The 13,517-nt window shown below is 42.0% G+C and overlaps 2 protein-coding genes across 5 annotated transcripts in view; one reads left to right on the top strand and one right to left on the bottom strand.

Moving 5' to 3' along the window:
- The first annotated feature begins 59 nt into the window (after positions 1-59).
- Positions 60-3,282, top strand: DPH3 (diphthamide biosynthesis 3). The gene is made up of 3 exons (XM_080975172.1): positions 60-352; positions 985-1,059; positions 2,855-3,282. Exons 1-3 carry the CDS (start codon positions 245-247, stop codon positions 2,918-2,920), a joined length of 249 nt encoding a protein of 82 aa, XP_080831298.1. The 5' UTR covers positions 60-244; the 3' UTR covers positions 2,921-3,282.
- Positions 3,283-4,320: 1,038 nt separating this feature from the next.
- The window catches only part of GALNT15 (polypeptide N-acetylgalactosaminyltransferase 15), a 30,403-nt gene continuing 21,206 nt past the window's right edge, over positions 4,321-13,517 (bottom strand). The window contains exons 6-10 of one of the 4 annotated variants that reach the window (XM_080974777.1): positions 11,324-11,518; positions 10,535-10,666; positions 9,058-9,159; positions 7,751-7,891; positions 4,321-7,202 (exon numbers count right to left, since the gene is read on the bottom strand). In XM_080974777.1, the coding sequence (XP_080830903.1) occupies positions 7,068-7,202; positions 7,751-7,891; positions 9,058-9,159; positions 10,535-10,666; positions 11,324-11,518 (705 nt within the window). In that variant the 3' untranslated portion in view covers positions 4,321-7,067. Of the gene's footprint in view, positions 7,203-7,750; positions 7,892-9,057; positions 9,179-10,534; positions 10,667-11,323; positions 11,519-13,517 lie in introns of those variants that run through there. The other 3 variants (XM_080974778.1, XR_013978035.1, XM_080974779.1) reach the window with 3 other exon arrangements.

Here is a 13,517-nt window from a genome sequence, read left to right as displayed (position 1 = left end):
ATAGGTTTTTTCCTTCTCTTCCGTCCATGTGTTGCTCTAGGGGGCACTCGATCCACGATTGGTTTCCAAGACATCGCGAGAGTGACTTCGTTCGCTTTTTTCTTCTTCCTGACAGCCGATTGGTGCAGCGAGCCTGTGTGGCGTCAACCCGGGACAAAGATGGCGGCGTGTAGTTTTCCAGCGGCACCCTGTCGGCGTTAGTAGAAAGCTGCTCATCGGGGAGGCGATAGATCCGGTCTGGGGCATGTCTGTTTTCCACGACGAAGTGGAGATCGAGGACTTCGAGTTCGATGAGGAGACGGAGACCTACAGCTACCCGTGTCCCTGCGGGGACCGGTTCCTCATCACGCGGGTAAGCGGAGTGGGGTGCGCACGCGTGTATTCTGAATTCAGAAGTACCTCCATACATAGGGAGAATTCAGAAGTACCTTCATACATAGGGAGAAGGTTTGGATCTGGCGTTATTGACGGGGTTGTTTCCTCTGAGAGTGTACAGGGAACAGAGAGTGTACAGGGTACAGGAACCCTGGCAGAGGGCCTTCTCGGTAGTGGCTCCCGCCCTGTGGAACGCCCTCCCACCAGATGTCAAAGAGAACAGCTACCAGACTTTTAGAAGACATCTGAAGGCAGCCCTCTTTAGGGAAGCTTTAAATGTTTGATGCATTACTGTACAGTATTTTAATATTTTGTTGGAAGCTGCCCAGAGTGGCTGGGGAAGCCCAGCCAGATGGGTGGGGTATAAATAAATAAATTATTATTATTATTATTATTATTATTATTATTATTATTACTCCTGCTTCTACCCTTCATTTTCTTCTACATGGCTCTCTACTCTGCCTCTTGGATCTTACTAGCCTTTGCCAAGAAGGTTGAATTGTGCTGATACTCATTATCACAAACAAGGAAGTGCTCGTCTCCTTCAAGAATGACTGATTACTGCTTAGCCCTGTCCAGGCGATGATAGACTATTGTGTGTCGTTGCAGGAGGATCTGGAGAATGGTGAAGATGTAGCCACCTGTCCAAGCTGCTCACTCATAGTAAAAGTCATCTACGATAAGGTGAGAAGTCGGCTGGGGCACCTGAGGTGCTTGTCCTCATAAATATGTCCTCTTAAATGTGTACATAAGAAGCTGCCTTATCCTGAGCCAAACCAATGGCCCATCTAGCTCATTGTCAGCAGTGACTGGCTGTGGCACTCCTGAATTTCTGATGTGAGTCTCTGTCATCCCTTCCTAGAGATGCCAGGGATTGAAGCGGGGACCTTCTGCATGCAAAGCAGATACTCTACCAGTGAGCTATGGCCTTTCCCTATACACTTTTTTATGAATTTATTCTTGTTCTTCATGTAAAGTATTGGAGAATTATAGTAAACCATGCTATAGGAACAGTTAAAGCTTTGAGGCAACAAATGCACAGGTTTCATGTTTCATGCTGTCAGGATGTGTTCTCTGTTCCCATTTGGCTTGTTCTAAACCAGGGTGGGTAAAAAGCAATGATTTAAAAAATAAGAATAAAAAAAATCGGATTTTTAAAAATCTAAATCAATTTTTTTGATTTAAATTTGATTTTTAAAATAAAATGCTTTTGGAGGAAAAATCTTTCTAAACATAGTTTTCTGTTTAAGTTACATTATAGTCCAAAGGCTATTCATCAGGAAATAAGGATTTGTTTTTCGTTTTTCATGTGTGCTGAAACTCAGTCTAAGGGTTTTTTTTTTAATGTTTAACCACATCAGTTAACAAACATGGATATACATATGCTGTAATGTTATCATTTTAGTTAAATAAATTGTTTAAATTGTTATTAAGAAAATGATTATTTTTCTCCTTCCAATAAAGTACAGCAGAAAAGTTGTCCAAATATAAACAGCTACCTTATTAAACCTCACAATAATTTCATAATTATCTGTCTATGTATTTCTAATAGTATAACCAAATCAGTAATTTTTGATATAACTGTAAAAACTACTCTGAAAATTTATTATTCCAAAAATGAAACCTTTATCTGGTTGTAAATATTAAGATTATACCAGCAGGAATGTCTTTCTGTAAAAAAAATGATTTGAATCAAGTCTTACTGACTAGTGATTTAAATTGTGATTTAAATTGTGGTTTAAATCAATTTGATTTAAATCAAATCCACCCTGTTCTAGACTGCTGTTCTCATTTAAGTCCTGTTGATTTCAGAGGGAACTAAGTGTAATTAAGTTGGTCTGGATCTAAAAGGGTTGCCATATTTCAAAAAATAAAAACCAGGACACCCTGAAAGTTGTTGAACTTTTTAAAGGAAGACCCAAAGTGGTTCGGCTTATTTTTTTCACAAAAACGCCAAAAAATGTTATTTCCACCCCGCCCCCAATTGACTTGCCATGATCCAGGAAAAAGCAGTACCTTGAAATCCCCCCCAAACGTCAATTCTGCCTTTGAAATCACGAATGTATGGAAGTGCTAGGACCCATACACCTGATGACATCTGATTGTGTTCACCAGCCATCAGAACTGATTTAACACTTGAGCCTGCAGGGCTTTCCCTTCCTTTCCTCGTCTCGGCAGTTTCCCATGCACACCCAAAATCTGCTCTAACGGGTTGGGAGATCAGATTTTGCAGGAGGGGGACTACAGTGGGAAGTAGAAGAAGAGGAAGTCTAATTGCATGAGACTCGTGTGACACTTGTTATCACCCATTATTTTCAGTTTTCACCTTCTGAGACATCCATGCACTTGGTGAAATAATTTGCTTGCAAAATATAATTGTAATCATTTTGCGGGCCACAAATTCAGCATGAATTTTAGACGAGGGTGGCAGTGACTACTGAGAAAATGTATGACACCTATTTTTTAATATCTATTTTAGGAACAATTTATGTGTGGCGAAGAAGTCTCTGCACCACCAACAAACAAAGAACTGGTTAAATGCTGATGATCGCTTGATGAACTTTGCTGTTCCTGGAAAATTTGGGCAGAAAGATGCAAGCACGCCTGTTCTGAAGAGACTCTGCATATAGCAAATTGCTCTTTCTCATCAGGTTCATCAGTAGTTTGAGAAAAAGAACTGATGTGTCAAAAAAAATCATGTATTTGTGTGCATAAGTTCTTAATTTATTTAAATACATGGAATATTCTTCCGCATGTGAGATTGAAAAGGGTGACAGTCCACAATACATGAAAGTGTTAAAAGTGCTTGTTGCACTTCTCGGACAATGGATTCTTCTATGTAGTGTACAGAACGAGCTGCTAGATCCTATAATATGAGCAATAAGACTATGCTGTGTTTTTTTTAAAGAGGTGGGTTCTGTATTAGAGGCTAAATTTGTTAAAGTCAAGCTTATACCAGTTGTCTTGATGATCTTTTGTTTTCTGCAAAGCTGCATCATGGTAAACTCTCTTGTCTTGCCAAATTGAATAGGTTACAATGACGTTGTTTTTTTTCTTAGTGGGTTGCTGTAACACCAGACCTGGTATTTTCCAAATATGGAGCCCAATCTTTCTGTACAGCAGGTATGGGAAACCTGTGGCTCTTTATGTGTTGCTGAACTACAACTCTCATCACTTTTGGCCATTGGTCACACTTGCTAGGGCTGATGGGAATTGTAATCCATCAACATCGGGAGGGCCACAGACCCCCTGTACCTGTTTTCAGTTGGCTTGACTTAATTCTGTTTAAACTTATGTAAACTATTAGTTCTTATATATGCCACATCAGCTAGTCTCCCTAGAGAGAGATCCAGTTACTGCTACCTTCTTATATTTGTATCTGTAATCATCATCACTGCCTTACTTGGTTTGTGAGTGGACTTTTCAGTTGGGCTTGCAGTTTCAGGATGTGAGATTTTGGTGACACTTTCCATGTATTTATTACATTGATTCTGAGTTGGAAAATATCTACCCTGATGACTTCAATATGTTTTTCCTGAATTCCTGTAAGTGCACCTAAATATCAGGTTTTAAATGATTAGATGTCCTGTCCACACAACTGTAAATCCTTCAGGCTTACAATTTAATATTTAAATTCCTAATCTTGGAGCTGTGGACAGGCACACACTGATTTTATTTTTACTGTTTTCCACTAATAATCCAGTAGCGGAGTTGCAAGAATCTTTAGAATAAGCAATCTATTTAACTTGCAACCACACAGAATGACATTGTGCATTTGTGCAATCAAATATGTTTCTTTGCTGTTAATTCTATTTGTTAACAGCAGTTGCTTTTGGTGGCCAATAGGTGGCACTGAAAGTTTGTAGACTGATATATTTTTAAAGTACCAATATGTCTGAAAAGTAAAAAATATTTATTCTGCATTTTAAATGAACTTTAACTTGCTATTCTTCAGTTGTTTTAATATTTCTGCTTTAAAGTGATGGATTTGTGTAGAAAATGAGGTTTTACGAAACATTATACTTTCTGCTTCAGCTATAAAATTAAGGATCTTGTCCATCAGAGTAGCTTTTGCACCATTTGACCCTTGAATATCACAGTGGCAGAACTACTGAGTACCGACTTTGATTTTCTGATTGCTTTGTTGGCAGTAAAAAGTGAGGCAAGCTTGGGAATCTCATCTAATACACTATGGTTATTTAAAAATTCACTTTAATATTGAAATACATAGGAGTTGTTCTGTTTTGTGAAACCCATGCTAGACTAGAATGGCCTTTGTTTTTGTTTTTCCCCCCATTTCATTTGGTTTAATTCCGACAAATCATTTAAACCATATAAACATATATCAACTAGCTCCACAGCCTGTTTTACGCATTGCACAAAGCAGGCATTGCTTATGAAAGGTTCATGGCAGCAACCAAAGGTTTCATCCCTGATGGTGTCACAACACTGATGCCCTTCAGAAACATAAAAGGTATGATGCCTGCTTGACCTTAGAAATAACCTCCTCCTACTGATGGCCTCCTGATGTTTTGGACTGTTAACTTCCAGCAACTCCAGCCCCAGTATGACTGTGCTGGATGGAGCTGATGGAAGTTTGTATAGAATGGCCTTTGTTTATCTGGTTTGCAGATATACCCATGAGACAAAGTGTAGTGATCCCTGCATTAGACCTAGTCTTGCCCTCTGCAGCAGCAGAGAACTAGACTCTCCACTCTTTCATGTGTCAGCTCTTGAGGTATTTGAAGAACGCTGTTTTGTCCTCCTTCGTCTTTTCCTTATGGTTTCCACACAGAAGTTGCTTGAAAAGCCTCAGTCAGCAGCTTGGAGGCAGCACAACCTTATGTTTAAATGAAAAGTGCCTGTGGCACTGTCTACAAGTGAAACTCCCCAGAGCACCTCTGCACATAGATGCTGCCGTATGGAGGTTTGTTTGCATTGGTTTCCTTGTGGATGCCATAATGTGTGAGCTGTCATTTGTGGGACCAGGCTTTCCCCACCATAGATGCGTAGTTAGACTGACCAGATAAATTTTGGCCTGCTCTGCAAAAGCATAGAAGCCTGCCCGGAAAAGCGGATTTTTCACTTTGATTGCTCTCACTTCCCAAGCTGACGAGCAAATTCTCTCTGAATCTCTACAGGGTTCTTAATCTAAGAAGTTCCAAAGCTAAAGACTGCAATAGCGCAGACTTCAGACGTTGGTACATTTTTGAGAAAACATTTTAGAAGTCGGTGAAATACGTTGATATATTCAGTGATCTGAACCAGTTCAGTTCTGTCAGTATGCTACCAAAATTAAAAAACCTTCTCAGAGGAGGATTTGTCAGCCTGCCAAGTTAAGCCAAACTTCGTTCAGCAGTTCTCTTTGCCAGCCCCACACAGATCGTGAAAGACCACCCAAATGTAGAATTTCCACTCAGGAGAGTCGAGTTTTCCTTGCTCACTGTTTTTTTCTTTAAAAAGGAAAAGTAGTCGTGCTGTGTCCTTGGTTCATTTCCATACCAAACAAAGCAAGAGCGTATTTTGTCATTTTGATTTCGCCCCTCCCTTTCACTGGCTCGAGATAGCTTTGTCGTCATCACCTGCAAAAATAGGGCTTTACTTTTGATAAATTAACCAAAGACGATATGCAATCCATGATGTGAACAGTACAAGCATTCTGCAGGCTCCCTTGAACTCCCATTATGGAGTAAGTGGGGACATATTTGCCACACACAACAATATATGCTTAAATCTGAAATCACACATTTGAATTAATTTAGATTTACATCAGCATAAAAACTTTTCCAGACATTTGGCTTTGGTGTTTGACATTGACCTGGCAAAGCTATGACCACAATCTTCCCACATCTAAGTATTTGGACATGATTTCTCCCACGGTGTTCCTTGGGCTCAGTGGCAAACAAAGACTAACATGAGAAAATTCGCTTGGGGCAAATTTTCAGGTGGTCTGTTCCATTCCTTATAGAAGCTGGGCTTTGAGTGTGAGGCCCCCCACCCTTTGGAATGTCTTCCTGTAAAACATTACATAAGCACTGTCTCTATTTAGTCTTTCAGCATCTGCTGAAGATCTTCCTCTTTCAACAAGCCTTTGTCCTGTTATGCATCTGTGTTGGAATTGTTTTAATTGTTTTTATATACGGTATTGTTTTTAGATGTTCATTTAAAGAACCCTTGGCAGTACGTTTCAATATATTGATCAGGATTGTTTGTTTAGCTCGTGAGGCCTCCACTTGAGTCATACTGATGTTCTTCAGAAAAGATTTTTTCCAGTTTCAAGAAGAATAGTTTTAACCTACTTTTCATAAATTATACAACATACTAAATTAAACACGTGCCTTCTGGCAGTTTGTTCCATAAGATTCATTGAAAGAAAAATATCTCAGTATCTTGCATCTGTGTAGCTGGTCTTTATGATATCTTTCCATATTGCCCAGTTAAGCATTCTGTGCAACCTGAAAGCAGCATAAACAAAAGTCATTTCATCTCTTCTGTATCTCCTGTTTGCTGGAATCAACCCAGCATTCACTGCTATACCAAAACACTTTGGTAAATTTTGGGTGGGAATGCACGACTTGGGCATCTGTTATGTTGTCCATTTTTTGTTCCAAGAAAACATACTCAGATCCCTTTTCTTGCACCTTGGAATCAAATGGATGAAACGATAATGGGGTTCAGGGAGGTCTTCATAGTCATCTTTCATCTACATGGTATGAATGATCAAATCGCCACATCAGATTGGCCTCCTTGTTACATTTCTGTAGACAAAGGTCTGTCTTCATGGCCCCAATGCACTTACCAGAAAGAAGATGGACAATCATTCCATTCTGTACATGAACAAAGACCAAATAATGTTAGGCTTATCATCAACACTATTTATCAGTCACGTAAAATCACTATCTTGTGTTTTGTTTTCAATTATGACATTTCTATTCCATCATATATGAACTGATCTCGGGGCACGGTGTGGCATAAAACAATGGTCAATACAATAAAACAATAGCGGAAGCGCCTTGTTGTATTTCTACATGATTGCCAGATTCCCAAAGAAATGTAGGAATTGCTCTTAATGGATTTGCAGTGGCTTGTAATGCGTTGGCCTGTTTCACTGCTGATTGGTTGGTGTGGTCAAGCCATACACCCTATCACTTCTGGGATAAGGGCATATTCTCACACCTACTCAAACATCAGGTTGAAAAAGGCCATCCCAGTTTTGATCTGCGCAGCATTCCTTTGTCTAGTTTGGGACACATATTTTACATGCAGCCGATGACAGGACTGTGGCATAAAAACAGAAGTATTTGCAAACCTCCAGGCGCCTTGACCCATCAAGCTATTTTTGCTAGTATAGCCTTGAGCCAAACTTGCCACATACCTCTTTCATATCCCAGTGCTGTGAGCTGTTTTCCATCTTTTTTGTACAGTTTTGAAGGACAACTTTTTCACGCTCGACATCAAAGCAAAGCTGGGGCATGGAACCAAAACAGATTTCCTTCATGCCATTGTATTCAACGTGCTAAGGAAGCAAAAGAACAACACAACTGGAGAACGGAGGAGGGGGGAGCTAAAAGACATAATTTCCTGTTTGTGCTTGCTAAAATAAGCACCAAATGAAAGAAGGAAATGCCTTTTTTTTGCGCATGGCACCCAAGCCAATAAGAAAGTGATGAGATGTTCCCCTTTGGGGTGTGAGATGTGGCCTAGGCCAACCAAAACCTGAAGCCAGGAACACACTAGCTTAGACAAAAGGTGATGTAAGGGGTTGGAGAAGCCATAGGTGCTAATCTCGGCCACTAAGATAGCAAAATTTTGTGGGGGTTTGTTTTTAACCAGCCACAAACTAGCACAAAACAAAGGGAGATTTAGCAGCAAGTCATCCATTTCTAAGCTACTTGTCTTACACTGACTGATTTTGCAGCTTAATGTGGTGGTACAGGTTAACTTCTCATAGAATAATGGCGAGAGCTGGGGAAAGACTCGAGCCGCAAGCTTAACCAGCCTATGGTAGTAACTTTAGGTGAATCACTCTCATGCATTTCACATTATTGACCATTGACAACTCTCCATTCTTTTCAGCTCCACGTATGTCTCTGCCTGCTTCCCAGCCTCCTTAATCTACAGAACTTTATATGATTATATCTGGGCCTTCGTCTGAGTCTTCCTTCCAATTTCCCTTCAATTATTTATTGGACTCGCACTAGTTTCTGAAACTGTTCCCTATAATGTTTTATCACTATTTTCACACTTTGAAGGAGTTCCTCTCCTACAATCCTCTCCAGTGTTGCTTCCTTAACACTCTTTTCTATGTAACACATGTTGTTGTTATTTGTTTCTGGTGACTGATTGGGTTGTGAATGGCCAAAATGGCCCCAAGGTGTGGAAATACCAAAATAAAAGCAGCCCAATGTGAAAGGAGTGTGCTCAGTTACAGAGAAATGCTGGCTGACTTATTGAGGAAGGTGTGAGAGAACTGAAATGTAGTGGTCAGTATCATAAACAGCAGCACTCCACACTGCAACTTTTTGCTGTAATCCCAGTCTGTATCCTGCTCTTCAGCTGACAAAGTCTCCTAGAAAAGCTAATACAGGATCACTGCAATCCACGACGTATCACTGCAACCTTTTTCCGAAGCAGGGATCTAACTTGATATAATTGTGTGCATGCTTTGAAAACTCAAATTACCTGGTTGATATTGTCACTACAAGGTGACAGTGGAAGACAGCTGCCACCAGCATCATGTTGAGATCTGTACTCTGCACAGAGTCCAACCCCAGTATTGTACAGCTGTAAATAAATATTGATACTGAAATAAAGCAAAAACTATGAGTTAAAAAGAAATTTATTTCCCTTTTACATTTATCATTTTTGTCTGTCTTTGTGCATCAGTTTTACAATCCAATTTGTGTGTGTGTGTGTGTGTGTGTGTGTGTGTGTGTGTCTATTCATAAGTAAGCCCTATAGCCTTCAATGGGACTTACCGCCAGGTAAGTATGTATAGGATTGTAGATTTCATGTACATTTTTAATCAAAGTCATCACATACCAAGGCAAGTTTAAATAAGTTCATATAATAAGGACTGAACAGAATCATTTGTGTTTTAACATAAATAATAAGTGTGCATTACATTCAGATGAATCCCAAACTGAATCAGGGTGCCTTGGAAGGCTTTATATATATGGCATCAGGTGTAGGGCAGGTGAGTGTGGCATGGCTTCATGGGCCAAATGAGAAGACCTAGTGGGCCTATTTTGGTTCATAGGCCAGAAGTGCCAGACCACAGTGGTAGTTGATGTACCCGCTAATGTTTTGTGGGCAATTTGTGGTTGATGCACACCTCTAAACATAGTGTGCAATTAGCTTTTTTCAAAATTAGAGAGGCACAGTGGAATCTCATTTCAAACATGGAAATTTAACAAAGTAGTATTGCGTTTTAATTCTTGAGATTGAAATTATTAACCTTCTCAATGCCGTATTTTTGTTTCCAAAACCTGATTATGTTTCCACCTCTTAGCATAATGTCTGATGTTTCATCTGCTCTCTTTAAGAATGCAATCCCAAACATCATACACATGTCTGCTCTGAAGTAAGCCCTGTTGTGTTCAGTAGAACTTACTCCCAGGAAAGCGTGTACAGAATGGCAGTCTCACAATTTCACTTAGGCTGCAATCTGGTATGACAACTATGGACAGGGCTTCATCAACTTGGAGCAAATGGCTTCATACTTTTGTATCATATAGAGATTTTCCTCTGGATGAGTACCATTGAATTCAGAATACCATTGAATTTAGTGGGGCTCATCTTTAAATAGGATTACACTGAAAAATTCAACTGCTGAAAAATTCTAATTAGCAATATGCATGCATGGCAATGACTGATGTAGTGTTGTTTTCCATTGATGGGGGGTGGAGCTGATTAGGGGTGTGCCTGCACTATTTTGTGTCCTGTCTGTCTTTCTGCTCTTTTAGATGTGGTAGCCAATTTATGTTACGCTGCATCTCCATGGCAGCCACTCATGGCACTTTCTCAAAAATTTAAAGGGGTCCACTGGCCTCAAAGTTATGGCGACCCCTACTTTACATAAATAATAGCACTAAAAAGTTCAGTTGCCAGAAAGTTTGATTTAATAATGAGCCTCAACGGCAGTATAGATTTCACTTGCCTTGCCTGAAAATCTTGGTCCATGTTGTAGTGGGTATAGTTCAGGATACACATCTGAGATAAACCATTGGAAACTTTTGCATCCCAGTCTCTTTTGCAGTAGAACACGCTCTGTGCAGTTCAGCTTCTCAGTCTGTGGAGAGTACATAGAATAGTTTACAAAGTTATTAAACACCCTTATATATATTTGAATATCTGCATTAGTAATTCACACTGCATTGTAGTTTATTTCTACCATTCATTGAACACAAGTTAACATTACTGTTATTGTTCATATAATTATGAAAACTCAGCTTCTTTTATCAATTAAACACACACAAATATCTGGCGCGAATCTACACTGGTCGGTTATAACGTTAAAAATGTGTTATAAAAATGTGACATCAGAGGGCACTGCAGAGCAGCGATCCATCTGCAATGGGAAATTGCACTATATAACTTTTTTATAGCTTTTAATAGTGTTTTTACATATCAGTGTAGATCCAGCCTTGGTCTTAAAAATGAGACCTTAACACGAATTTTTGGATCACGTGACTGTCACATCAATATCTGTGCAAAGTCTGCCCAAATCATGCATGGTAAATGGAACAAATCATGTAAAAGGAACCATATTTTGGGAACATTTATTTTACAGAAGTAAATGGGAAAGAAACAAAGGGAAGCAAAAGAAAGTAGGAAAGAACAAAGGAGCATGGAAAGGTGTTGCCAAAAATTGAAGGGTGCAATTTTTGTAGAATTTAATCTTTTAATTTGGCTCTTCCTGAAGAGCAACGACTTCTGAGGAATTTACCTTCTTAATTAAGCGTGCCATTTTGTCCTGTTGGTAAAAGAGATCTTTAAATGAACCCAGCCAGGTCTCAGCTATCTGGATTTTGTTCCTCTCTACAGCTTCTTCAGCAGGAAAGTTGTATGGTATGCCTGTTCGATAGACATGTCCCACCCGGGAGCATGGAAGGATTTCTAGAGAGCCACCACACAGCCAGGCCTGAAACAGAAGTGAAGCTTTGTTTTCGTTTTCTGTTATGTAGTGTAGTTTCACCCTGGGCCAACAGGGGGATACTGTATATAGTTTTCACTCAGGTCTGTAGATAGTTTTCACTCAGGTCCGCGCCAGTTATTTTAGGCGGGAACTCTGGGCTGTTGTGGTTACAATGTTGACAGCCGGCTGCCTATAAATACAGGCCGGCTGAGCTGTTCGCAGTCAGTTCTATTCCAGCTTACCATAATAAAGAGCTACTTGAAGAAATCGCTGTGCCGGCTGCTATGTCAACCCACGACTTAACACTGGCGACGAAGGTGGGATAGATGGACATCAGAGCACAGCCAGATGCGGCCAGCCTCTGAACTAAGCTGAATCACTGAGCTGAATCACAGAGCGAAATCACTGAGCGAAATCACTGGGCAGAACCAATTCAGAGCTGACTGTTCTGGCTAGAGCACTGTGTTCCATCCATCGCCCTTCACGCCGGCATCGGAATCATGGCTTCACTTGTGCCTCTACCGCCGTTTGCGCCAGCCTCTGAATCATGGGACTCCTACCTCGCTCGGTTCGACTGCTACCTCCAAGCCAACGAGCTGACAGCAGTATCAAAGGATCGGAAGCGGGGCCTATTCCTCAGCCTCTGTGGGCCTGAGGTGTTTGAGACGGCCCGAGCGTTGGTTGCGCCTGAAGCAGTCCAGGCAACACCATGGGACACGATCCAAGAGAAGCTCCGCAACCACTACGCACCAAAGCCGTCCAAGATTGCTGCCCGCCATGCGTTCTACCACCGGAACCAGGTAGAGGGGGAGTCAATCAACAACTACACCACCGCCCTGCGACAGGCTGCAATGCACTGTGAGTTCCGAGACTTAGACGATGCCCTGATGGATCGAATCGTCTGCGGGGTCCGGGACATCCATCTGCAACGGCGCCTCCTAGCCAAGCCAGACCTCACGCTACAGAAAGCCATTGAGGAAGCTGTGGCCTCAGAAGCTGCTGAACGCTCCGCCCAGGAGATCCGCAAGTCCAGCAGCCCGCGTCTTGCTAGGGAGCCAGTTCCGGTGCATCATGAAGAGGACAGCAGTGAGGAGGCATCCTCCAGTGAAGACGATGACGTGCACCAGACAAAGTGGGAGCGCAGGAAGTTCCAACAGAAGTCCAAGGGCCAACCGGAATGTGCTGGCTGCGGAGGCAACCATTCCCGTGCCAAGTGTCGATTCAGAGACGCCATCTGTAGGAAGTGTTCCAGAAGGGGCCACATCGCTAAGGTCTGCCGATCGGCTCCGTCTGACACCCCCCCTTCATCGACTCGCAAGTCCAAGTCTTCACTCCAGTCTGCCAAGGAAAGTTGTTTCGCTCTCACCAACTGCCGCTGCCCGTCTGGAACCACGATTGGCCAAACCGACTCGCCTACGCGACGCAAGCTGAACGTCACGGTGCTCATTGAAGGAGCTCCATGTGACATGGAGATCGACACCGGGTCTGCCCTGTCCATCGTGTCATGGAGCACCATCAAAAGACTGGTACCCAGAGTGTCCAAAAGGCAACTTGACTCTCACCGCGTACACCTGAGAGACTACCAGGGAAACGACATTCCCGTGGTAGGCGTTGGCCGGTTCCGGATCGCCTTCAAGGATTTTTCGGGCCTGCTCCGGTTGGTGGTGGTCGAAGGTCAGCGGCCAAGCCTCCTAGGGCTAGACTGGTTTGATGCCCTCGGCCTGGAAGTCACCGGCATCAACTGCATCTCTAACGCAGAGACTGAGGGTCTGGTCAAAGACTTTGCCGAGGTTTTTGACGGCACCTTGGGCCAATATACAGGTACGCCCATCTCCTTTAGCCTTGATCCACAAGTCGCCCCCATCAAGCTAAAGCCACGCCGGGTTCCCTTTGCTCTCAAGGCTAAGGTGGACGAACAACTGGACAAACTGATCGCCCAAGGAGTTTTGGAGCCGGTTGACCACGCAAAGTGGGAAACCCCCATCGTCACGCCTGTCAAGCCAGA

The sequence above is a fragment of the Podarcis pityusensis genome (assembly GCF_964106645.2).
Source record: "Podarcis pityusensis genome assembly, chromosome: 12".
Taxonomy (NCBI): domain Eukaryota; kingdom Metazoa; phylum Chordata; class Lepidosauria; order Squamata; family Lacertidae; genus Podarcis; species Podarcis pityusensis.
This window is presented reverse-complemented; position numbering and strand designations above follow the sequence as displayed.

Bases quoted from the DNA above. Each gene is read 5' to 3' on its own strand.
- DPH3 (XM_080975172.1), top strand. From the start codon at position 245: ATGTCTGTTTTCCACGACGAAGTGGAGATCGAGGACTTCGAGTTCGAT. The intron at 353-984 runs GTAAGCGGAGTG...GTGTCGTTGCAG, and splicing joins ACCGGTTCCTCATCACGCGG to GAGGATCTGGAGAATGGTGA. The intron at 1,060-2,854 runs GTGAGAAGTCGG...TATCTATTTTAG, and splicing joins TAAAAGTCATCTACGATAAG to GAACAATTTATGTGTGGCGA.